This window comes from Pleuronectes platessa, chromosome 5 (assembly GCF_947347685.1).
Source record: "Pleuronectes platessa chromosome 5, fPlePla1.1, whole genome shotgun sequence".
Classification (NCBI taxonomy): Eukaryota; Metazoa; Chordata; class Actinopteri; order Pleuronectiformes; family Pleuronectidae; genus Pleuronectes; species Pleuronectes platessa.
In genome coordinates, this window is record NC_070630.1 from 9485137 (window position 1) to 9511398 (window position 26262).

Genomic DNA, 26262 nt, shown 5'->3' on the forward strand with positions numbered 1-26262 from the left:
TTCTGCATTCAATAAATTTTGTCAAAATCAAAATCAAATATTGAATATTAATATAAAAAATTTTAATATTAAATCCTAGCTTTGAATTGATTAAAGGTTACTCGGGGTCATGTTCACTATAGAGCAGACCTGGGCATTGTACGGCCCCCGGGCCGCATCCGGCCCTTTGGCTGTCTATGACCGGCCCGCGTGAGGTCAACGGAATATTAGGAATCACATGTAAATAAGTGAACATCATTCATACAACAACATTTCTTTTATTTTGAAGGTGTCTTTTTTAAACATTTACCTGACGTACATCCTGAATGCCCGCGAGTGGATGATGTGTTAAGAAGAGATGTGAGTTAGCTATTAGTCTGCAAAAATGTCAGCCCACGTTAAGACAAGTAACGAGTTTTTAACGAGACATGGACTGCTAAGTATTTATTTACTGAAGTCAAAGGGAAAGCCTTGTGCTTAGTTTGTGGATAAAAAGATCGCTGTTTTTAAGGATTACATTTTGAACCGCCACTACGAGACAAAGCACGGAGAGACTTTTACGGACGAAACATAACGAGAAGGATCGAGGACATCGCGGGAAATCTCGAGCTTCAGCTGCTAAAGAAAGTGGTCGATTTTGACTTTTTCTCCTTGGCTCTGGATGAGAGCTGTGATGTCCGCGACACAGCCCAGTTCCTCATATTTGTAGGTTGGATGACGAAAGACTTTGCGATTACTGAGGAGCTGGCAGCAATGCGGTCAATAAAAGGGACGACGAGCTTGGACAAGCTGGGACTCAAATGGGACAAACTGGCAGGTGTTACAACCAATGGCTGTCCAAATCTGACAGGGGAAACAGTCGGACTTTTGAAGTGGATGCAAGATAAAGTGAGGGAAATTAACCCACGGTCATGAAAAACCTGGAAGAGTCATGGAATTGTTTAATGTTTATTTCCAGTCCTGGAAAAGTGCTTGCAAAAAATGTAATCCCAAAAGTTTTGGAGAAGTCATGGAAATTTGTTATATTCATATTTTCATGTCGTTAATTTACGCTGAGTTTTAATTAATTCATATGCTTTTAAAAGAAATACGCTCAAAATATAAGCAGGCATACTATCTCGTACTAATTGAAATGTTCCGTTGGGAAGCAGGCGTAATAATGCACTACACCAGGGAAGTGTAGATTTAACCATGCTTGGCTACAAATGGAAAAGTACATGCCATGGGTTACAACAGACGTCAATCAAACTAATGTCTCTTTCATTTGTGTAATTCAAGGTATACTGTATGCCTTGAAATTGTCATTGTTAGTTTAAATACTAAATTTAGTCTCTTTTGCATGTATACACTGAGATCTCACAAAATGTTTGGTCATGGAAAGTTGGTTTAAAGTTATTGAAAGTCATGGAAATCCATTGGTCAAAATGTGTATGAACCCTGTGCATTATACATCAGGAGGTGTTGTGTAAGTCAGTGCTCAAAATGAATCATGTTACTGATGTTGTAACTAAATTAGTTAACTTTATCAGGGCAAGAGCATTGAATCTCAGATAGTTTGTTGCACTTTCGGAGGAGCATGAGACTGAACATGGGGACATAGGCTACCACGCAGCTGTCAGATGTATCAGTCTGGGCAAAGTGCTTAAAACAGTATGGGACCTGAGAGCAGAGATTCAAGAGTTTTGTGAAAAAAAAGACAAGGACATCCAAGAGTTCAGGAGGCATGCTCAGAAGATGTTGGTTCTCTTTGGATCTACTTACAAATATGAACAAACATTTTCTGTGATGAAGTTTAACAAATCTGGGATACAGATTCTCATGTGGCCCCTCGAGAAAATGAATTGCCCACCCCTGCTATAGAGGGTACACAGCAATATACCAAATTATTTTCGGAGTTCTCAAATTCACAGATGAGGGGCAACCATTTAAAATAACCTAATAACAGCTTTGCTGACATAGGTTTTTTCAACCAGTCTAAAAATATTTACAATTTCCTTTTGTCATTTCCTCTCTTTTCACAGATCAAATTACTTCAAGGCAAAACAGACATCTCATGTGTTCAGAGTATGGTGCAGGTGGACACAAATTCAGGAGCGAGGCAAGAGGCAGGTCCAGTAAAATAAATTCTTCACAAAATTTGAACCAAACAGCCAAACTAAAACTGTCAGGAGAAACAAGGCAGAATACGGAACTTGAGATGACGACGACAAAACAGGAAGAGACTAAACAGACGACTGGACAAAAACAGAACTGAGGACTTGACTTAAATACAAACTGAACTGATGACAAACTAGAGACAGGACGAACAGGGGAAACAATCACAACTGGAGGGAAACACACAAAGGCAGGAAAAACAGATCAGAAACACATGAGGGGGATCAGACTTTCCAAATAAAACAGGAAACACAGAACTCAGAATGAACACAAATCTAGACACAAAGACACAGGTAAAAGCGAAATAACAAAAATAGTGCATAATCAAAAGTGTAATTTGCCTCCTAAAGTTACTCGATTTCCTCACAGGATACAAATCATCTGTCGTACAGAATTGAATCTTAATATGAAGCTTAGCGTAAGTTCAGTCAGGAAGATCTAACCTGCATATTAATCAGCTGATTGTTGGTGTTCCTAAATGTCGAATCAGGTCTGCCGCGGTCTCTTTCAGACAATCATTCAGCACCTGTCAAACTTTAAAAATCCCTTCTCTCTTCAACAGTCAGCTGTCTTTTAGTGACGCGCATAACTCCTCCTCCATCCCAATCTCCTCCAGTCTCCAGCAGAATGTTCATCACCTTTTCTCGATCCCGACCTCAACTGATCGTATGCATAATCTCACATTGTGTTGGCAGCGATCATGGACCTTGACGACGGATCCCAATAGTATCAGTAGATCATGACAATGGATCGTGGATTACGGCGACACCCGAGGTGGGAACTGATAGCCGTTTAAAAAATCTACAAAACGGCCTGACAATATACCTATTACTCGTGGCATACATTTCACTTCTGTCCATCCTGGCAGAGGGATCCCTCGCATGTGGCTCTTCCTGAGGTTTTCTAAATTTTTCCTGTCAAGAAGGTTTTTGTAGTTTTTCCTTACTCTTGTTGAGGGTTAAGGGCAGAGGATGTCACAATTGGCAAAGTCCAAATCGACAATTCTCACGAATATGGGCCATCCAAAACAATCGATTGACTGATGAACTACCACAAGTGTCTAGACCCCGGGGGGGTATTACTGTTCAATGCTCTGCTCCACCCCCTTCTATTCCTGCTGACATATCACAGGGGTCTATAAGGCCAAAGACTGTCAACATTCACATTACTTCTGTGCATTTGACAAAATAAACATCGTTAAATTGGGAAATCAAGTCTCTCCTGATTGAACTAAAGTTCTGGTGTCTTTGCAGGAGCTCCTTGCCCTTAAAGCAGCAGACAGGCCAGAAGTCCGACAGAGCCTCACTGCTGCTTTGGTTGTTTGCCCTGTGCTAAGAACCAGTCAGATATCACCTATATGTTTTATTTATTCATGCACAGTATATGTACATCTCTTCTAAGATGCAGAAGGCCATTTAGACCTCATAAATGTTGCACAACTGGAGAGACATCTAAGCATATTATTTGTACTGATTGTTGTCTGGTAGAGCCTATTTGCTGTTTGTTACGGTGGCCCTGAAAGCTCAACGAACGGCAACTTAAGAAAACACATGCAAGTTGACAAAACACCTGCAAAAAGAGAAAAGCGCTGCAAATACCGGAACGAGCTGCAAATAGAGAAACGCGCAGCAAATACCGGAACGCGTTGCAAAAAGCCAAACGCACAGCAAGAAGCCATACGCGCAGCAAGAAGCCAAACGCGCAGCAAGAAGCCAAACGCGCAGCAAGAAGCCAAACGCGCAGCAAGAAGAGGCCACAACACAACGGAAGTGTTTCCATGGGACAGCTAAAAGTGATGGACACTGCTGCCACAAAAACGTCCAAGACAACCCGGCCCACTTCCGGGTTAAATCACACCCACTTCCGGGTTAGGCCCCGCCCACTCCGAGTACGGATACGGATACAGATAATTGATATGGTTAACAGATACAGATACAGATACAGATAATGCTGTACTCGCTCATCCCTAGTGTTTAGTCACATCATCATTTAGACTTTGATTTAAAAAAAGTTGTAGCTTTATTGTATCTTTCATTTGAATTTGAAAATGCATTAACTACAGAAAAAGAGAATGATTAAAAAAAGACTCAAAGACTTCTTTTCCGATTTAAGTTTTTATTTTATTGTTTACAAGCGCCTAAGTAATCGAGAGATATAACATATTTTTCGTTTGATTATGAAAATGTATGGGTGAAATGAGTCAATTAAAGTGATTGAAAAATATACAAACCTTTTCAAACAAATCATCATCTTTAACCACAAACAGCTCAAATAACAATGACTAGGATCATAGTAAACATTCCCATCCATGGGTTTCCCCTGGAAGACACACAATGCATTGTGTATATCACAATGTCATATTATAAACGTAGCATTTATTACTTTTATAGATGCAAATTCAGACTAAATGATGAAAATTCATGTTTTATTCTTCAGTATATTCGCTGAGAGTTGGAAGCAACAGCAGCATAACTGTCTCAAGTCAAGAAATAATTTTTTCTAGTTCAATTTTTTGTCATGACATGTTTCTTGGTGTTTTTCTCTGGTTTGATCAATATTATGTAGCATTTCAGTGCAAAGATACAAATTAATAATCCAAATGCTGAAGACAAAATTGCAAAAGTTTCCACAGCTACAGTGAACTTCCCAGGGGAGCTGACATATGCTGGGATGAAGGTGATCCAGACCGCACAGAATATCAACATGCTGAAGGTGATGAATTTGGCTTCATTGAAGTTGTCGGGTAACTTTCTGGCTAGAAATGCCAGGACCAAACAAATTATAGCGAGGAACCCAATATACCCCAGCACTGCGTAGAAAGCAACTTCAGAGCCTGTGTTACACTCCAAAACAATCTTCTTATTGCTGTATCTGAAAACCATGTCTGGGAAAGGGGGATTTAATTTAAGCCACAGTATACAAATCAAAATCTGAATCAAAGTGCAGGAGCAGACTATGATTCTTTGCTGTGCAGGACCGAACTTTCCCGCTACTTTGTTGCCAGGAAACGTTGCTTTGAAAGCCGTGACTACGACAATTGTTTTTCCTAAGACGCAGGAAATGCAGAGCGCGAACGTCACGCCAAAAGCTGTGTGGCGGAGCATGCATGTCCAGACTGTGGGCCGGCCGATGAAAGTGAGGGGACAGAGGAAACACAAGAAAAGAGAAAACAGCAGCAAGCAGCTCAGCTCAGCGTTGCTGGCCTTTATCACCGGGGTTTCTCTGTACTGGATGAAAACCACCATGGTGGCCAGAGACAGGGAGGCTCCCAGCAGCGATATGACTGTGATAGCTATTCCCAACGGCTCGTGATACGTCAGGAATTCAACTGTTTTGGGAATGCATATGTCTTTCCCCTCACTGGACCAGAAGTCCTGTGGACACTGAGTGCAGTCTGCTGCACCTGTTGAGGGGAAGAGGAAAGTGAGAGTCATGCATCTTGATTTAATTTTAGCAGAAAATGACATGGTCGCTTAGTGATACATTAACATTACATTTTCAACTAAATGCTATAACTGGATGGTGTTTGTTTGTCTGCCTGTCAGTACCTGTTGAGTTGGCTATAGTTCCATCGGCACAGGGGAGACAATCAAAGCAGCAGGATGGTTTTCCTTTAATTTGAGCTCTCCTCGTTCCCACTGGACAGATATTAGAGCACACTGATGTGGGAACCTGAGGGGAAAAGTGCAGACACACTCACATGATTCCATCCAATAATTCAATGGGACACATATTTTAGAATTTGTAAGCCTAAAGCATGAAAATAAAAAATCTTGATGATTACCTTTTCCCCTATCCTCCACACTATCTCTTCCTCCTGGACGCTGAGCTTATAATCACCCTTGGCAGCAGATGCAAAATGACCCACTGTCACATGTTGCACGTGCCCGTCTCTCAGCTGCCAGTTGATTAAGTCATAAGAAGCCGGAGGGTCTCCGTTGTCATCGAAGAACACGTCGTCCCCGAACTGATTTCTGAAATGGACTCTCTGCAGGTGATCAGTGACCTGAGAAAATCATGATGAATTTTTAAGACATTTCAGGGCCAATGATAAGGTAACTTTTACATAGATACAAGTTTATTTGCAAACATTGTGGGTTTTATACTATTTCTCACCTCTTTGGGCTGAATTTCTGACACATTCAAACACGGCATCACTGGTTTTCCTCCTGGTTTACCAGCTGGTTGGCAGAACACCAGCTCATGCAGGGCATGTGCAATGGCATACAATGCATTATATACATTATAGGACACTCTGAGCTGAGTTACATTAAAGAACACATGCTGGGAGTATAATAACGTCTCGTTGCCTGTGCATTTTTCATTTGTTTCCTCGGATCCTGTGTGTTCACCGGCTGAAACAGGTCGGCAGCCCACCATAACCTCCCAGAAATTCCTCACGAAGGCGGCACTTGGGTCTGCGTGAGGGCTGATGGCTGTGAGAAACGGTTTGAGATCAGGGATGGCCATCTTATGCACCACAAATCCCAGGGCTCCACTGAAAGCTTGGAAGATTTCAGGCGTGGATAGTCGCGCTGCTGTTATCCAGGCCTCACTAGCGATCCACTGAATTCCAGTGATATTCTGTTTCACTACCTCTTTTATCAAGGGATAAAAGTCCCCCTCAGTAACAAAAGCCAGAATGACTTTGACTGTTGACTGCTTGATCATTTCCACAACATCCAGAATCGTATCCATAGTGTACGTGCGTAGCATTGTCCCGACAAATGCAACACAAACCCCCAGCTTCCTAACCTCCTCAGTGAAAGCCAGGATCCCATTCCGGCCATAGGCATTGTCTGACTGTATGGTGCCAATCCACTGCCAGCCAAAACGTTTGACCAGAGCTGCCAAGGCTTTGGCCTGGAAGTAGTCGCTGGGGATCGTCCGGAAAAACGTAGGGTATTTAGCTCTATCACTCAGGCAGGCACATGTCGAGAAGTAACTCACCTATGAAAATATCAACACAATAAGTCTCAAACAACAAAATACTACAAACAACTCTGAGAGCATCAATCAAATACATATATTTTCTTACTATTGGCACTTGAAATGGTCCGAGAGTTCCAGCCACAGCTATGGACTGAGACGATCCCGACTCTGCTATGAGAGCAGATACAGCCGGAGGACAAGCAGAGGTTGAGTCCATCTCCTCGGCTCCGCTGGCCAGTGTTAGTGCAGCACGTAAAGTGTTCGTGGGAGATTCACAAGAGTTAAGGATTCTGTAGCCAAGAGTGATGTTTGGCAGGAGAGTAGGTTCTTTATTAATTTCTTCAATTGCAAATATCATCACTTGGGTCCATCGGAAAGCTCGCAGGTCAAATCTAAAAGAATTGAAATAGATTTTATATGTGAGAGCTGCAGCTTTGCAGATTTAAAACATCAGAGGCAACTTACCCAGCACACTTCACTGCAGGTGGCTCCTTTTCAAACGTATATGTGCCAACGATCTCTTTGATGGAAACCGGGAAAATCCCCCCGATCATTATATCTCCCTGCTTGAACAAACATGGCATATCAAACCTGGCAAACAGTTCACAGCCAGACACTGGGCTCAGGTAGAGAGCGACACAAGACAAGAGAAAAACTCTCTGCATGTTTGCTCGACTTTATTTTACGAGGGTGCAGCTCTTATAACAGCTGTGTTGAATGCAGGTAGATGTGCTCTCATCATAAAAAGTTGATTTATTTCCCACAGGGCTCAGCGATCTCAGATTGGTAAGTTTGATACAGCAGGGAATGAGCAAGTGTTTTTGTGTTATAATATGCACATACACACAGGATCCTCCATAAGATGTGTAATTTGGCTTACCCAGTTCAATGTTGGTACCCCCTTGAGCTTAGTATATAAATACTTTGTTAATAATTCTTATGATAAAGTGTATAGAAGACAAATTTTAACCAAGTTACAGATGCTTTTTTCCAAAGTGATATATAGATATCAAACTAGAGATCATTATTAATCCAGTAATAATGTCAAGCAATACTGCATTGAACGTGATACCATAAAATGGTGTGCCTTTCGGCATTCAATAATGTGGTTATTCAAATAAAATTTAAAATATTAATATTAAATCACAACTTTAATTGATTAAAGTTCCCTCGGGGCACCAACCTTCAAAGGAAGGGAAAAGATAGCCAATTTATTGATTAAGTCTCATAAAAGTACTTACTACAAATTTGGAACTCTGATTGAAAATTTAATTAATAACTATAACCAAAATTACCATATAGATAGTTAGTTAAGTTAAAGGATATGGAGTTCTTGACACTGTGGACCAGGGGAGTCCATACTACGGCCCGTGGGCCAACTGCGGCCCGCCATCGAATTTTAATTTACCCGCATCAACAAAATAAAAATAAAATAAAATACTAAAAAAATTTTAAACTAACAATTTAGTAAATGGTAAATGGTTTTGTATTTATATAGCGCTTTTCTAGTCTTGATGACCACTCAAAGCGCTTTACAGTACAGTTTTACATTCACTTATTCACACACACATTCATACACTGAATCTAATCGCAGCACTTTGTTATTCTATGGGGGGGCATTCAGGGTTCAGCATCTTGCCCAAGGACACTTCGGAATGCAGTTTGGTCAAACTTGGGATCGAACCGCCGTCCTTCAGGTTGGAGGACGACCACTCTACCCCTCAGCCACAGCCGCCCAAGTAGCACTTAAATGGCACGTACTTATAGAACTTTGTAGTTTTGCTTTATTTTTGAAGAAATTGTACTTTCTGGATTTTTGTTCTGTTTTTGTACCCTCGGGTTCGAATGCACTTATTGTAAAGGCCGGCGAATGCTTCTGTAACCGCGGCTGCGGCTTTTCATGCAGCTGTGTCAACGGACTTGGTTTAATTTATGGTTCTCTAAGGGTCGCACCTGTTGCAAAGCAATTCACCACCAGAACACTAGGCGGAGTAATGTTTTTTGTCGAAGACGACCTTAGAGACGCCTTCTTTGTGTGTGGCAGTCGTCGACTGTTTATTTACATCGCCACTGCGGCTCCTCATAGCCTTTTTCTGGCGGACAAATCCGCCAGTAAATGACCGGTTATACAAGTGGTCATACTTTCGGATCTCTTCTGCCAAACGCTCTTCTATTTTGTCCATATTCGTTCTTCTAAATCTTCCGTGGTTTCTGCCGGTATTATGGGGCATGAAACTGGAAATGTGACTCCGGAAAGGATGTAGTTAGCAGACCAATCACAGCCTTGCAGGCTGTGGGAGGCTTGCGTAGCTTTGTCGTATAGTCAGAAAAATTGGGTGAAGCACGTGTCGTATATTCGTTAGAGTAAAGCATGTGGATATATGCTTCCAAAAACAAAGACATTCTCAGAGAGTCCACCGGATGTGTGTCTGGTTTACTTTACCCTTTGGGGGATGACCTTTGACCTAGGGAACCATCTCTTACCAGTTAACAGATGGGCTCAGAAGGAATGTTCTTGACCAGTGTGCCTTCATGTTCGGACACAAAGATGTGCCCTTATTCAGTCAGAATTCCCATGTGGGATGCATTATACCTGAAGTCATGGGGGGTACCAAACTCCCTATATATGTGTGCTATCATCCCCTGCAAGTCAGATTTCACTATTGGCTTGTGTGTCTCCGAGTCTCTAGAGCTCGTCCTGACCTGTGGTTTCTTGTAATAAACTTTGCTACACTGAAACTACTGGGTCCTCGGAATCCTTCCTTCATCATCAACAACTTCTACAACATCATTGACCTCTCGGCTGCATCAAATATACGATAGAATTTGGCGTCACGGATTCTGGGCGTGTTGTGTCTTACAGAACCTACAACAGCTTCAACGGGGTGAGCATTTCTCATTTTGACTGGACGCTGGTAGTTCATCGTGGTTGTTGTTTGTGTCTGTGTATGCACACCGTTAAAGAACCTGTTTTTATGGGCATGTTGTGTTGTTTGATGTGATGTGAAGCTCCGTGCTAAATTAGATTTTATTTGCGAAGTGGCCATCGCAATTAAAAAGGGGGGAGTAATATAGAACAGATATAAGTGTGAAAAAAGGCAGAAAAGTACTTAAGGTACAGGACATAGTTTAGAATAGCGTAATTGTAATGATAAGGTGGTTAAATGACATTGTGCAAGATTATAAAAGATGGTACCTCAACTTTTTAACAGTAAGACATGTGTGTATTAATCACTGCTTTTCAATTGGCTAAGGCATAGCCAAGAATTGAGTTTAAGAGAAAAATTGGGGATAAACCTGGATCCAGGGAATTTGAATTAATAAATAAATGTAAAGTGATAAGAGAAAGAGTAATAAGAGAAAAATAAGAGTAAGGAAATGATCATAGGAAGAGCCTTAAATTTGGATAGTGGAAGCCCTCAGTGAAGGAGCGTTAGTATGGGCCGTAAAAACCTCACCACAGGTCAGTGTAATAACTGGAGATTGTAAAATAAAAAATTCGATTGATGTTCCCACTCTGACATTTGTTGACGAACAGTGTCTCATTGGATGATTTACATCTCATAAAGGTAGCACAAATTTTAAAAGAAGTAGAGAGAAATAGCGGCAAAAAGCATGCTCGGGTGTGAATGAGCTTTTGAGCTGTTGGATGAAAATGAGTGTGCGTCTGTGTGCAGGGCGTCGTGGGGCTGTGTGTAACAGGAACAGCCCCCCTTCTCAAATAGTGGTTTGTGTGTGTGTGTGAGACAAAAATGCAGAAGGGATATGCTGTGTGATTGTTAACTTGTTTTTGAGAGTTTAGGATGAGTGCTGTTTTGTGTTTGTGAGTTGAATTTGCAGTGTTTTTTGGATGTGTGTGCCAGAAGTGAATCAGCACAACTGAATAAACATATGAAAGGACTGCTAAAATATGAGCCTTGTAATATCACAATGAGCCTCTATTTAAGGGGACTTGAAACTATGAGCTGTTCTTATAAAACAGACGTAATGAAATAATGAATCTCCTTAGGAGGACTTAATTAATATAACCACATCTTTGATTCCTTCCACTGATAAACATTTTTTCCATGTGCTGGTGTGAGTGTGTGATAAATGTGGACATTGCTGTGTTCCAACTTTGTAAGAAATGCAGCAGGCGCTGGTTGGTGTGATCTAAAGTTAATAACAAAAAAGGTTTTATGATTGATTAAATATATATATATATGTTATGGTTACAAACGGGAAATTTGATAACTTATAAGGACAGATATTTTGTTCTCTGTATTAGAGAAAGCAAATAGCCCCTTTCAGGGAACTATTGCATTAGTCTGTCTTCCCTTGTCTTCACAGCCCCCACCTTTCTGGTGTGTGTGTGTGTGTCTGTGTGTCTCTCGTGCATGAACATGACTCTGCATGTAGAAACGTGAGGGGGATTTTCATTGTAATAACAGCCTTCTGTGAGACACAGGGACAGAGTCAAAAAGTGTTTTAAAACCAATTCTTTAATGGGGTTTTAGACAAAGCTAAAAAGGACAATTTGTTTCTTTGTTTGTTTGTGGGAAAGCGAAATTGTGCCGACAATATTAGGAAATAAAGTTGTTTGTTTGATTCACCTAGATTGGATACGTCTGTAGTTCTAAACAAAATCTTTCACTGTTTGAACTCTCTTGTTTCATTTGGTTTTCATTAAATTCGACAATACTTAGTTAAGGGTTCACTTTGGGAACAAATTGGGTTTAATTTGAAATTTTTGGCTTTAAATGCTGGATAATGATAATTTTGATAGAAGGAGAGATAGTCAGAATTTTATTTTAAGGTGATGAAGTGAGGAGATTGTTTGCATTGACTAGAGAATGCAAATATGCTTTTATTAAGAGTATTAACATCTCCACTATGGGCTTATATAAAATAAGAATAACATCTGTTTTTCCTCACTGGGTGTGACAAATGTGCGATGCACAGAGGGAGAATCATTAATATAAATTTGTTTACGAAAGGACTGCTGAGTTTTGAGTACAGCCGTGAATAAATAATTAACTATTGAGAACTTTAAAGATATTATTAGACTGAAATAAACTAAGGTATACATTGATGATGCATTGTAAGAAATTATGATGGGTGTTTAAAGAAGAGAAAAGTCTGTTGACCTAAATGCTGGCAAATAAAGGGTGTAAATGTGTGCAAATCATACTGAATCGCTTGTGTTGTTGTTAAAAGGATATAAAGATACTAAATCATTGTCTTCTTCTTTCCCTTACGATGGGTGAGAATTGAGGTGGAGAGCCGAAAAGACAGCTGGCCGTTACAGGTCACGGCCTGAGGCTTGCTGACCACTGCGTGTGGTGCTTCTATCTCCAGTTTGATCAAGGCGGGTAGAGTCTATACACAAACTCTTTAACAAAAACCTGCATCTTACATATTTGTATTTGTTCTCATTTATAGTTATTATTGCTGATAACCATTTCAACCTGCTTTCATTTATAAGCTATTATAGGAGATTGATAGAGCACATTCATCTGCTTACATGCACATGAAAAACTACATGCTGTAGTCAGTCAAATATGAGGATTGACAACGGACTGACCAGTTAATGCATTTAATTAATTAATGGAATAGGATTATTGGTTTAAACTCTGCTGAGAGTTGCAAATGTGAGTTTCACTGTTTGTGTTTGGTTTATTCTGATCTGAGCTGTGTTGGTGATACACTATTGTTACTTTTTGATGATTTGAGATGAATATTGGGTGATTGTTTGTTGCAATTAGGAGCATATTTGGTGACAGTCAGTCACTTGTGGGAGCGCAGGATCTTTTTGTCAAACATTACAAGCAGATTTTGAGTTGTGATATTACATTGATGAGCTTTTTGATTCCTTTGGAGTTGGGAAGTCAACTTCATTTCTATTGGCTGCAGTAAATTATTGGTTTTACTACATGATTTATGAATTGATTAATTTGTTGAGCTGTTGAGTGCTTGATTGATTTGTTGATTAATCAATTCCTAAAAGGGGGGAGGAGTAATCTAAAAAGCTTTAAGTAGCTTTAAATCTTAGCAATTACTTTTTAAATTTACAATAAGGGAGCAAAAGGTAGCTGCTACTATGGGGAAAAAGGACACTAAAAGTCCAAATAGAATTACTCCTGTTGATGTAGTACAGAAGAATAATCCTTTAGTTAAAGGCATTGCAAAAATATCGGAAAAATGGCATGAACGCTGGGCTAATATTGAACGACCATGGCCGGTAGAGGGAACTATGAACCCGGATGTTATCAGAATAATGCGAGTTCTTGTGTCAACGTACAAGGCTGAGCAAAAGAGAGGTAAGAAGGGTCAGAAACGCAAGGAAAAGAAACAGGTGGAGCTTGGCATTCTCCAGTTGTTTGAAATTGAGGGACAGAAACTGATCAAAGCTGCAAACGATAAGAGAGATAGGGACGTAGAAAAAGAGGGACAAACAGAAAGACAAATAATGCTGAAGAACCAGGTAGAGGAGTTGCAGACACAGAGGGAAGGGCTGCAGAAAAAAAGCTTCCAATTACTGTGCATGGAAGATACTTTACGCTCAAGAAAACAGTTGACACACAAGAAGATGCTTCCTGTTGTCGTCCGAGGGCAGAATTTGGAGTATAGGCCTTGGCAGACTACAGATATGTCAAACATAATAGAGAAGTTACCGATTCTTCAAGATGGAGCACATTCTTGGATTTCAAAGTTGGAAGAGATTATGGTGGGAGAACAACTTGCCATGGGAGATATCAAGAGACTCTTGGCTAATCTCCTTGGAGTTCATGCTATGGGAGATATTCTACAGAAAGCAGGACTTAATCAATATGTGGGAACTGCTGTGAATGATTCAGATTTGTTTTGTGCAAATAGAGGTCGAGTATGTAGAGCGCTGAAAGAGACGTTTCCGACAAATGTACATCCTGACAACATTCTTATTGAACCACTGGGACAGGAAGAAAACCCGAGGGCATATGTGTCAAGAGCTCATCAAGTGTGGAGATATGTCACAGGAAATGACCCTGATTTGAATCAAATGGAACAGTCAATTTTGAGAGCCAAAATACAGAAGGGGCTGCCCCTAACAGTGGGAAGAAAACTGGCAGAGGTGGTTGGTCTGGGAAGCATGGAAAAAGGTGTTTATACAGATCATATAGCCCATCAAGTGGTGCTGTACAGGAAAAAGGAACATGACCAGAAGGAACATGACAAGGATGTTCTTAGAAAACTCAATCAAATACAACTGGTGGATAATAAGAAAATTAATAAGCAAGCTCTGGTTATACAGAATCAGGCTCCACTAGATCAATCACTACTACAATCACAGCTGAACCAGGTTCAGCTCCAATCGTTCCAGCCATCATTAGTGGTTCCAGTCATCTCCTACCAAGAATCAGCATTTGATCAAGCACAGAACTGGAGAGGAAGGTTTAATCCTAATTTCCAACAGCATTCAGAAGAATGTTATGATTGTGGACAGTTTGCATGTGAGTGTAACAGCTGGATAGAATATGGAGAAGGAGAATACTGAAGAAAGTAGGGGGCTACATGACCCAGCCGGAAAACACTGGATGGTCTGCAAATGCTTGGTTGCAAGAGAAATTAGGACCAATAGGAGCAGTTTCTTATTATATTAGTGATGTGTTTCCAGGGGGGAAATGGAAAGGGACTTATAATTTCACATTTACTTATAGAATGTTAATCTGTATTTGATGTTTTAATTTGTATCTGTTTTGTTGTGCAAAGATACTGGTTTTCTTTTCTTTCATTCTAGAACATATTGGGGGAAGATCACTGAGAGGGTGATTGATGTTCAGGGACTCAGACACTTCAAAGATGGAAAATACGGATTGACTGAAGGACTCTGGACAAAGATAAAAATATCCAGATTCAACATGTCATCGATACTACAACTGAGAGTCAATACTGCTGAGAAACGTGCAGTGTTCTTTATCTTTGTGTTTTCTCCGTAGATGTAGAAGTGATATTAAAAATGAATTATATTCTTTGAAATGTTAATTACTTGGGAAAATGACATTTTCTGTTATTAGGTAAATATACTGGGATCTCAGATGTTTTCTTTTTCGTGATCTTTAAGGATAGTGGTGTTAGGCAGGGAAAGGTCCATTGAAAGCTCCAATGGGATGACCAGGCTGACTTTGGACATTATTTTGTTTTTATTTGCTGAGATTCCATATGAATTTGCTTAAAGTCTTTTTCTTATGTAATTTGCTAAATTCCTCATTTCAGTAGCATGGAGTATGACGTATGGCCGCCTGGGCAGAGGGGTCGTGAGAGAATTTTCCTGTCTAGTTTGTTTGATGGATATTATAGGAAAGATAGCTGCCTGACAGGTTTTTCACTCTTACTCTTAAATACTCCATAACTGTTGCTATGTTGTTAAAATTATGCTGTAGACGGTTTGTTGTTTTTGTAATGATCATGTACCTGTATGTTTTATTCTTTTGATTGTTTCGAGACTTTATTTAGTCTCGAAGGGGGGTTTATGTCGTATATTCGTTAGAGTAAAGCATGTGGATATATGCTTCCAAAAACAAAGACATTCTCAGAGAGTCCACCGGATGTGTGTCTGGTTTACTTTACCCTTTGGGGGATGACCTTTGACCTAGGGAACCATCTCTTACCAGTTAACAGATGGGCTCAGAAGGAATGTTCTTGACCAGTGTGCCTTCATGTTCGGACACAAAGATGTGCCCTTATTCAGTCAGAATTCCCATGTGGGATGCATTATACCTGAAGTCATGGGGGGTACCAAACTCCCTATATATGTGTGCTATCATCCCCTGCAAGTCAGATTTCACTATTGGCTTGTGTGTCTCCGAGTCTCTAGAGCTCGTCCTGACCTGTGGTTTCTTGTAATAAACTTTGCTACACTGAAACTACTGGGTCCTCGGAATCCTTCCTTCATCATCAACAACTTCTACAACATCATTGACCTCTCGGCTGCATCAAATATACGATACACGCAAGCACGCAACAATGGGTATGCAAGGGGCTCTTGTGCGCTCATATTACTTGTACTGATTGTTGTTTGGGAGAGCCTATTTGCTGTTTTTGTCCCCTGAGGCCCCACTGAGTTCTACTGGCGATCCAAAGACCACTGTGGTTGCTGTGGTTGAAGAATTCCTGTCTCTCTTCCTGGTCGTATAACCAATGACGGCTCCACCAGGCAGCGTTAGGACTCCCCTTCGTCCTCTGTCTGTCCTGCCTCCTCGTTAACACCATCGTGGCTTTCCAGGCCAATGTAGATGGTTCCAGGGTTCTGAAGCTGTTTTCTCTCTACAGTCCCCAAATTGCTTATTCATCATGGGAACTGCTAGGTTTCCCTATCATTCTGTAAGGTTTTGACCTTCTTGAGATACTGTATGTCATGGTTCAGCGCTATACAAATAAAATGGAATTGAATTGCATCACTGGAGACTTTTTATATACATGAAGTGAAAAAAGGAAGATTAGCTTTGGTGTTAAGTCACATCATCATTTAGACTTTGATTTAAAAAAGTTGTAGCTTTATTGTATCTTTCATTTGAATTTTAAAATGCATTATCTACAGAAAAAGAGAATGATTAAAAAAAGACTCAAAGACTTCTTTTCCGATTTAAAATTTGATTTTATTGTTTACAAGAGCCTAAATAATCAAGATATAAAATATTTTTGATTTGATTATGAAAATATATGGGTGAAATGAGTCAATTAAAGTGATTGAAAAATATACAAACCTTTTCAAACAAATCATCATCTTTAACCACAAACAGCTCAAATAACAATGACTAGGATCATAGTAAACATTCCCATCCATGGGTTTCCCCTGGAAGACACACAATGCATTGTGTGTATCACAATGTCATATTATGAACGTAGCATTTATTACTTTTATAGATGCAAATTCAGACTAAATGATGAAAAGCCACGTTTTATTCTTTAGTATATTCGCTGAGAGTTGGAAGCAACAGCAGCATAACTGTCTCAAGTCAAGAAATCATATTTTCTAGTTCAAATTTTTTGTCATGACATGTTTCTTGGTGTTTTTCTCTGGTTTGATCAATATTATGTAGCATTTCAGTGCAAAGATACAAATTAATAATCCAAATGCTGAAGACAAAATTGCAAAAGTTTCCACAGCTACAGTGAACTTCCCAGGGGAGCTGACATATGCTGGGATGAAGGTGATCCAGACCGCACAGAATATCAACATGCTGAAGGTGATGAATTTGGCTTCATTGAAGTTGTCGGGTAACTTTCTGGCTAGAAATGCCAGGACCAAACAAATTATAGTGAGGAACCCAATATATCCCAGCACTGCGTAGAAAGCAACTTCAGAGCCTGTGTTACACTCCAAAACAATCTTCTTATTGCTGTATCTGAAAACCATGTCTGGGAAAGGGGGGTTTAATTTAAGCCACAGTATACAAATAAAAATCTGAATCAAAGTGCAAGAGCAGACTATGATTCTTTGCTGCGCAGGACCAAACTTTCCCGCTACTTTGTTGCCAGGAAACGTTGCTTTGAAAGCCGTGACTACGACAATTGTTTTTCCTAAGACGCAGGAAATGCAGAGCGCGAACGTCACGCCGAAAGCTGTGTGGCGGAGCATGCATGTCCAGACTGTGGGCCGGCCGATGAAAGTGAGGGGACAGAGGAAACACAAGAAAAGAGAAAACAGCAGCAAGCAGCTCAGCTCAGCGTTGCTGGCCTTTATCACCGGGGTTTCTCTGTACTGGATGAAAACCACCATGGTGGCCAGAGACAGGGAGGCTCCCAGCAGCGATACGACTGTGATAGCTATTCCCAACGGCTCCTGATACGTCAGGAATTCCACTTTTTTGGGAATGCATATGTCTTTCCCCTCACTGGACCAGAAGTCCTGTGGACACTGAGTGCAGTCTGCTGCACCTGTTGAGGGGAAGAGGAAAGTGAGAGTCATGCATCTTGATTTAATTTTAGCAGAAAATGACATGGTCGCTTAGTGATACATAAACATTACATTTTCAACTAAATGCTATAACTGGATGGTGTTTGTTTGTCTGCCTGTCAGTACCTGTTGAGTTGGCTATAGTTCCATCGGCACAGGGGAGACAATCAAAGCAGCATGATGGTTTTCCTTTAATTTGAGCTCTCCTCGTTCCCACTGGACAGATATTAGAGCACACTGATGTGGGAACCTGAGGGAAAAAGTGCAGACACACTCACATGATTCCATCCAATAATTCAATGGGACACATATTTTTGAATTTATAAGCCTAAAGCATGAAAATAAAAAATCTTGATGATTACCTTTTCCCCTATCCTCCACACTATCTCTTCCTCCTGGACGCTGAGCTTATAATCACCCTTGGCAGCAGATGCAAAATGACCCACTGTCACATGTTGCACGTGCCCGTCTCTTAGCTGCCAGTTGATTAAGTCATAAGAAGCTGGAGGGTCTCCGTTGTCATCGAAGAACACATCGTCCCCGAACTGATTTCTGAAATGGACTCTCTGCAGGTGATCAGTGACCTGAGAAAATCATGATGAATTGTTAAAACATTTCAAGGCAAATGATAAGGTAACTTTCACATAGGTACAAGTTTATTTGCAAACATTGTGGGTTTTATACTATTTCTCACCAGTTTGGGCGAAATTTTGGAATCATTCAAACACGGCATCACTGGTTTTCCTCCTGGTTTACCAGCTGGTTGGCAGAACACCAGCTCATGCAGGGCATGTGCAATGGCATAGACTGCTTTATACACATTATAGGACACTCTGAGCTGTGTGACATTAAAGAATACATGCTGGGAATATAATAATGTCTCGTTGCCTGTGCATTTTTCATTTGTTTCCTCGGATCCTGTGTGTTCACCGGGTGAAACGGGTCGGCAGCCCACCATAACCTCCCAGAAATTCCTCACGAAGGCGGCACTTGGGTCTGTGTGAGGGCTGATGCCTGTGAGAAACGGTTTGAGATCAGGGATGGCCATCTTATGCACCACAAATCCCAGGGCTCCACCGAAAGCTTGGTAGATTTCAGGCGTGGAGGCTCGCGCTGCCGTTATCCAGGCCTCACTAGCAATCCACTGAATTCCAGTGATATTCTGTTTCACTACCTCTTTCATCAAGGGATAAAAGTCCACCTCAGGAACAAAAGCCAGAATGACTTTGACTGTTGACTGCTTGATCATTTCCACAACATCCAGAATCTTATCCATAGTGTACGTGCGTAGAATTGTCCCGACAAATGCAACACAAACCCCCAGCTTCCTAACCTCCTCAGTGAAAGCCAGGATCCCATTCCGGCCATAGTCATTGTCTGACTGTATGGTGCCAATCCACTGCCAGCCAAAACGTTTGACCAGAGCTGCCAAGGCTTTGGCCTGGAAGTAGTCGCTGGGGATCGTCCGGAAAAACGTAGGGTATTTAGCTCTATCACTCAGGCAGGCACATGTCGAGAAGTAACTCACCTATGAAAATATCAAAACAATAAGTCTCAAACAACAAAATATTACAAGCAAACTCTGAGAGCATCAATCAAATACATATAATTGCTTACTATTGGCACTTGAAATGGTCCGAGAGTTCCAGCCACAGCTATGGACTGAGACGATCCCGACTCTGCTATGAGAGCAGATACAGCCGGAGGACAAGCAGAGGTTGAGTCCATCTCCTCGGCTCCGCTGGCCAGTGTTAGTGCAGCACGTAAAGTGTTCGTGGGAGATGCACAAGAGTTAAGGATTCTGTAGCCAAGAGTGATGTTTGGCAGGAGAGTAGGTTCTTTATTAATTTCTTCAATTGCAAATATCATCACTTGGGTCCATCGGAAAGCTTGCAGGTCAAATCTAAAAGAATCGAAATAGATTTTATATGTGAGAGCTGCAGCTTTGCAGATTTAAAACATCAGATGCAACTTACCCAGCACACTTCACTGCAGGTGGCTCCTTTTCAAACGTATATGTCCTGCTGATCTCTTTGTCAAAAACTGGGAAAATCCCCCCGATCATTATATCTCCCTGCTTGAACAAACTTGGCATATCAAACCTGGCAAACAGTTCACAGCCAGACACTGGGCTCAGGTAGAGAGCGACACAAGACAAGAGAAAAACTCTCTGCATGTTTGCTCGACTTTATTTTACGAGGGTGCAGCTCTTATAACAGCTGTGTTGAATGCAGGTAGATGTGCTCTCCTCATAAAAAGTTGATTTATTTCCCACAGGGCTCAGCGATCTCAGATTGGTAAGTTTGATACAGCAGGGAATGAGCACGTGTTTTTGTGTTATAATATGCACATACACACAGGATCCTCCATAAGATGTGTAATTTGGCTAACCCAGTTCAATGTTGGTACCCCCTTGAGCTTAGTATATAAATACTTTGTTAATAATTCTTATGATAAAGTGTATAGAAGACAAATTTTAACCAAGTTACAGATGCTTTTTTCCAAAGTGATATATAGATATCAAACTAGAGATCATTAATAATCCAGTAATAATGTCAAGCAATACTGCATTGAACGTGATACCATAAAATGGTGTGCCTTTCGGCATTCAATAATGTGGTTATTCAAATAAAATTTAAAATATTAATATTAAATCACAACTTTAATTGATTAAAGTTCCCTCGGGGGACCAACCTTCAAAGGAAGGGAAAAGATAGCCAATTTATTGATTAAGTCTCATAAAAGTACTTACTACAAATTTGGAACTCTGATTGAAAATTTAATTAATAACTATAACCAAAATTACCATATAGATAGTTAGTTAAGTTAAAGGATATGGAGTTCTTGACACTGTGGACCAGGGGAGTCCATACTACGGCCCGTGGGCCAACTGCGGCCCGCCATCGAATTTTAATTTACCCGCATCAACAAAATAAAAATAAAATAAAATACTAAAAAAATTTTAAACTAACAATTTAGTAAATGGTAAATGGTTTTGTATTTATATAGCGCTTTTCTAGTCTTGATGACCACTCAAAGCGCTTTACAGTACAGTTTTACATTCACTTATTCACACACACATTCATACACTGAATCTAATCGCAGCACTTTGTTATTCTATGGGGGGGCATTCAGGGTTCAGCATCTTGCCCAAGGACACTTCGGAATGCAGTTTGGTCAAACTTGGGATCGAACCGCCGTCCTTCAGGTTGGAGGACGACCACTCTACCCCTCAGCCACAGCCGCCCAAGTAGCACTTAAATGGCACGTACTTATAGAACTTTGTAGTTTTGCTTTATTTTTGAAGAAATTGTACTTTCTGGATTTTTGTTCTGTTTTTGTACCCTCGGGTTCGAATGCACTTATTGTAAAGGCCGGCGAATGCTTCTGTAACCGCGGCTGCGGCTTTTCATGCAGCTGTGTCAACGGACTTGGTTTAATTTATGGTTCTCTAAGGGTCGCACCTGTTGCAAAGCAATTCACCGCCAGAACACTAGGCGGAGTAATGTTTTTTGTCGAAGACGACCTTAGAAACGCCTTCTTTGTGTGTGGCAGTCGTCGACTGTTTATTTACATCGCCACTGCGGCTCCTCATAGCCTTTTTCTGGCGGACAAATCCGCCAGTAAATGACCGGTTATACAAGTGGTCATACTTTCGGATCTCTTCTGCCAAACGCTCTTCTATTTTGTCCATATTCGTTCTTCTAAATCTTCCGTGGTTTCTGCCGGTATTATGGGGCATGAAACTGGAAATGTGACTCCGGAAAGGATGTAGTTAGCAGACCAATCACAGCCTTGCAGGCTGTGGGAGGCTTGCGTAGCTTTGTCGTATAGTCAGAAAAATTGGGTGAAGCACGCAAGCACGCAACAATGGGTATGCAAGGGGCTCTTGTGCGTTCATATTACTTGTACTGATTGTTGTTTGGGAGAGCCTATTTGCTGTTTTTGTCCCCTGAGGCCCCACTGAGTTCTACTGGCGATCCAAAGACCACTGTGGTTGCTGTGGTTGAAGAATTCCTGTCTCTCTTCCTGGTCGTATAACCAATGACGGCTCCACCAGGCAGCGTTAGGACTCCCCTTCGTCCTCTGTCTGTCCTGCCTCCTCGTTAACACCATCGTGGCTTTCCAGGCCAATGTAGATGGTTCCAGGGTTCTGAAGCTGTTTTCTCTCTACAGTCCCCAAATTGCTTATTCATCATGGGAACTGCTAGGTTTCCCTATCATTCTGTAAGGTTTTGACCTTCTTGAGATACTGTATGTCATGGTTCAGCGCTATACAAATAAAATGGAATTGAATTGCATCACTGGAGACTTTTTATATACATGAAGTGAAAAAAGGAAGATTAGCTTTGGTGTTAAGTCACATCATCATTTAGACTTTGATTTAAAAAAGTTGTAGCTTTATTGTATCTTTCATTTGAATTTTAAAATGCATTATCTACAGAAAAAGAGAATGATTAAAAAAAGACTCAAAGACTTCTTTTCCGATTTAAAATTTGATTTTATTGTTTACAAGAGCCTAAATAATCAAGATATAAAATATTTTTGATTTGATTATGAAAATATATGGGTGAAATGAGTCAATTAAAGTGATTGAAAAATATACAAACCTTTTCAAACAAATCATCATCTCTAACCACAAACAGCTCAAATAACAATGACTAGGATCATAGTAAACATTCCCATCCATGGGTTTCCCCTGAAAGACACACAATGCATTGTGTGTATCACAATGTCATATTATGAACGTAGCATTTATTACTTTTATAGATGCAAATTCAGACTAAATGATGAAAAGCCATGTTTTATTCTTTAGTATATTCGCTGAGAGTTGGAAGCAACAGCAGCATAACTGTCTCAAGTCAAGAAATCATATTTTCTAGTTCAAATTTTTTGTCATGACATGTTTCTTGGTGTTTTTCTCTGGTTTGATCAATATTATGTAGCATTTCAGTGAAAAGATACAAATTAATAATCCAAATGCTGAAGACAAAATTGCAAAAGTTTCCACAGCTACAGTGAACTTCCCAGGGGAGCTGACATATGCTGGGATGAAGGTGATCCAGACCGCACAGAATATCAACATGCTGAAGGTGATGAATTTGGCTTCATTGAAGTTGTCGGGTAACTTTCTGGCTAGAAATGCCAGGACCAAACAAATTATAGCGAGGAACCCAATATATCCCAGCACTGCGTAGAAAGCAACTTCAGAGCCTGTGTTACACTCCAAAACAATCTTCTTATTGCTGTATCTGAAAACCATGTCTGGGAAAGGGGGATTTAATTTAAGCCACAGTATACAAATCAAAATCTGAATCAAAGTGCAGGAGCAGACTATGATTCTTTGCTGCGCAGGACCAAACTTTCCCGCTACTTTGTTGCCAGGAAACGTTGCTTTGAAAGCCGTGACTACGACAATTGTTTTTCCTAAGACGCAGGAAATGCAGAGCGCGAACGTCACGCCAAAAGCTGTGTGGCGGAGCATGCATGTCCAGACTGTGGGCCGGCCGATGAAAGTGAGGGGACAGAGGAAACACAAGAAAAGAGAAAACAGCAGCAAGCAGCTCAGCTCAGCGTTGCTGGCCTTTATCACCGGGGTTTCTCTGTACTGGATGAAAACCACCATGGTGGCCAGAGACAGGGAAGCTCCCAGCAGCGATACGACTGTGATAGCTATTCCCAACGGCTCCTGATACGTCAGGAATTCCACTTTTTTGGGAATGCATATGTCTTTCCCCTCACTGGACCAGAAGTCCTGTGGACACTGAGTGCAGTCTGCTGCACCTGTTGAGGGGAAGAGGAAAGTGAGAGTCATGCATCTTGATTTAATTTTAGCAGAGAATGAAATGGTCGCTTAGTGATACATTAACATTACATTTTCAACTAAATGCTATAACTGGATGGTGTTTGTTTGTCTGCCTGTCAGTACCTGTTGAGTTGGCTATAGTTCCATCGGCACAGGGGAGACAATCAAAGCAGCAGGATGGTTTTCCTTTAATTTGAGCTCTCCTCGTTCCCACTGGACAGATATTAGAGCACACTGATGTGGGAACCTGAGGGAAAAAGTGCAGACACACTCACATGATTCCATCCAATAATTCAATGGGACACATATTTTTGAATTTATAAGCCTAAAGCATGAAAATAAAAAATCTTGATGATTACCTTTTCCCCTATCCTCCACACTATCTCTTCCTCCTGGACGCTGAGCTTATAATCACCCTTGGCAGCAGATGCAAAATGACCCACTGTCACATGTTGCACGTGCCCGTCTCTTAGCTGCCAGTTGATTAAGTCATAAGAAGCTGGAGGGTCTCCGTTGTCATCGAAGAACACATCGTCCCCGAACTGATTTCTGAAATGGACTCTCTGCAGGTGATCAGTGACCTGAGAAAATCATTATGAATTGTTAAAACATTTCAAGGCAAATGATAAGGTAACTTTCACATAGATACAAGTTTACTTGCAAACATTGTGGGTTTTATACTATTTCTCACCTGTTTGGGCGAAATTTCGGACTCATTCAAACACGGCATCACTGGTTTTCCTCCTGGTTTACCAGCTGGTTGGCAGAACACCAGCTCATGCAGGGCATGTGCAATGGCATAGACTGCTTTATACACATTATAGGACACTCTGAGGTGTGTGACATTAAAGAATACATGCTGGGAATATAATAATGTCTCGTTGCCTGTGCATTTTTCATTTGTTTCCTCGGATCCTGTGTGTTCACCGGGTGAAACGGGTCGGCAGCCTACCATAACCTCCCAGAAATTCCTCACGAAGGCGGCACTTGGGTCTGCGTGAGGGCTGATGCCTGTGAGAAACGGTTTGAGATCAGGGATGGCCATCTTATGCACAACAAATCCCAGGGCTCCACCGAAAGCTTGGTAGATTTCAGGCGTGGAGGGTCGCGCTGCCGTTATCCAGGCCTCACTAGCAATCCACTGAATTCCAGTGATATTCTGTTTCACTACCTCTTTCATCAAGGGATAAAAGTCCCCCTCAGGAACAAAAGCCAGAATGACTTTGACTGTTGACTGCTTGATCATTTCCACAACATCCAGAATCTTATCCATAGTGTACGTGCGTAGAATTGTCCCGACAAATGCAACACAAACCCCCAGCTTCCTAACCTCCTCAGTGAAAGCCAGGATCCCATTCCGGCCATAGGCATTGTCTGACTGTATGGTGCCAATCCACTGCCAGCCAAAACGTTTGACCAGAGCTGCCAAGGCTTTGGCCTGGAAGTAGTCGCTGGGGATCGTCCGGAAAAACGTAGGGTATTTAGCTCTATCACTCAGGCAGGCACATGTCGAGAAGTAACTCACCTATGAAAATATCAACACAATAAGTCTCAAACAACAAAATACTACAAGCAAACTCTGAGAGCATCAATCAAATACATATAATTGCTTACTATTGGCACTTGAAATGGTCCGAGAGTTCCAGCCACAGCTATGGACTGAGACGATCCCGACTCTGCTATGAGAGCAGATACAGCCGGAGGACAAGCAGAGGTTGAGTCCATCTCCTCGGCTCCGCTGGCCAGTGTTAGTGCAGCACGTAAAGTGTTCGTGGGAGATGCACAAGAGTTAAGGATTCTGTAGCCAAGAGTGATGTTTGGCAGGAGAGCAGTTTCTTTGTTAATTTCTTCAATTGCAAATATCATCACTTGGGTCCATCGGAAAGCTCGCAGGTCAAATCTAAAAGAATTAAAATAGATTTTATATGTGAGAGCTGCAGCTTTGCAGATTTAAAACATCAGATGCAACTTACCCAGCACACTTCACTGCAGGTGGCTCCTTTTCAAACGTATATGTCCTGCTGATCTCTTTGTTGAAAACTGGGAAAATCCCCCCGATCATTATATCTCCCTGCTTGAACAAACTTGGCATATCAAACCTGGCAAACAGTTCACAGCCAGACACTGGGCTTAGGTAGAGAGCGACACAAGACAAGAGAAAAACTCTCTGCATGTTTGCTCGACTTTATTTTACGAGGGTGCGGCTCTTATAACAGCTGTGTTGAATGCAGGTAGATGTGCTCTCCTCATAAAAAGTTGATTTATTTCCCACAGGGCTCAGCGATCACAGATTGGTAAGTTTGATACAGCAGGGAATGAGCACGTGCTTGTGTGTTATAATATGAACATACACACAGGATCCTCCATAAGATGTGTAATTTGGCTAACCCAGTTCAATGTTGGTACCAGCTTGACCTTAGTATATAAATACTTTGTTAATACTTCTTATGACAAAGTATATAGAAGCCAAGTTTTA

The 26262-nt window shown here is 41.1% G+C and overlaps 3 protein-coding genes across 3 annotated transcripts; all 3 read right to left on the minus strand.

Annotated features, from left to right (window-relative positions):
- Window positions 1-4637: 4637 nt before the first annotated feature.
- LOC128440183 (extracellular calcium-sensing receptor-like) lies at window positions 4638-7673 on the minus strand. Its single transcript, XM_053422819.1, has 6 exons — window positions 7531-7673; window positions 7172-7457; window positions 6250-7083; window positions 5918-6139; window positions 5682-5805; window positions 4638-5536 (listed from the first exon to the last, which is right to left on the minus strand). Exons 1-6 carry the CDS (start codon window positions 7647-7649, stop codon window positions 4638-4640), a joined length of 2484 nt encoding a protein of 827 aa, XP_053278794.1. The 5' UTR covers window positions 7650-7673.
- A 9383-nt stretch (window positions 7674-17056) lies between these two features.
- LOC128440165 (extracellular calcium-sensing receptor-like) lies at window positions 17057-20099 on the minus strand. The gene is made up of 6 exons (XM_053422794.1): window positions 19957-20099; window positions 19598-19883; window positions 18675-19508; window positions 18343-18564; window positions 18107-18230; window positions 17057-17961 (listed from the first exon to the last, which is right to left on the minus strand). Exons 1-6 carry the CDS (start codon window positions 20073-20075, stop codon window positions 17057-17059), a joined length of 2490 nt encoding a protein of 829 aa, XP_053278769.1. The 5' UTR covers window positions 20076-20099.
- A 2760-nt stretch (window positions 20100-22859) lies between these two features.
- Window positions 22860-25878, minus strand: LOC128440172 (extracellular calcium-sensing receptor-like). The gene is made up of 6 exons (XM_053422803.1): window positions 25760-25878; window positions 25401-25686; window positions 24478-25311; window positions 24146-24367; window positions 23910-24033; window positions 22860-23764 (listed from the first exon to the last, which is right to left on the minus strand). Exons 1-6 carry the CDS (start codon window positions 25876-25878, stop codon window positions 22860-22862), a joined length of 2490 nt encoding a protein of 829 aa, XP_053278778.1.
- Window positions 25879-26262: the final 384 nt, after the last annotated feature.

Coding starts and splice junctions, on each gene's coding strand:
- LOC128440172 (XM_053422803.1), bottom strand. CDS start 25,878: ATGCCAAGTTTGTTCAAGCAGGGAGATATAATGATCGGGGGGATTTTC. Junction 25,687..25,759: donor CCTGCAGTGAAGTGTGCTGG/GTAAGTTGCATC, acceptor TAATTCTTTTAG/ATTTGACCTGCGAGCTTTCC. Junction 24,034..24,145: donor TGTGGAGGATAGGGGAAAAG/GTAATCATCAAG, acceptor TTTTTCCCTCAG/GTTCCCACATCAGTGTGCTC.
- LOC128440183 (XM_053422819.1), bottom strand. CDS start 7,649: ATGCCATGTTTGTTCAAGCAGGGAGATATAATGATCGGGGGGATTTTC. Junction 7,458..7,530: donor CCTGCAGTGAAGTGTGCTGG/GTAAGTTGCCTC, acceptor CAATTCTTTTAG/ATTTGACCTGCGAGCTTTCC. Junction 5,537..5,681: donor AACTATAGCCAACTCAACAG/GTACTGACAGGC, acceptor TCCCCTCAACAG/GTGCAGCAGACTGCACTCAG.
- LOC128440165 (XM_053422794.1), bottom strand. CDS start 20,075: ATGCCAAGTTTGTTCAAGCAGGGAGATATAATGATCGGGGGGATTTTC. Junction 19,509..19,597: donor GACCATTTCAAGTGCCAATA/GTAAGCAATTAT, acceptor ATATTTTCATAG/GTGAGTTACTTCTCGACATG. Junction 18,565..18,674: donor CCAAAATTTCGCCCAAACTG/GTGAGAAATAGT, acceptor TGATTTTCTCAG/GTCACTGATCACCTGCAGAG.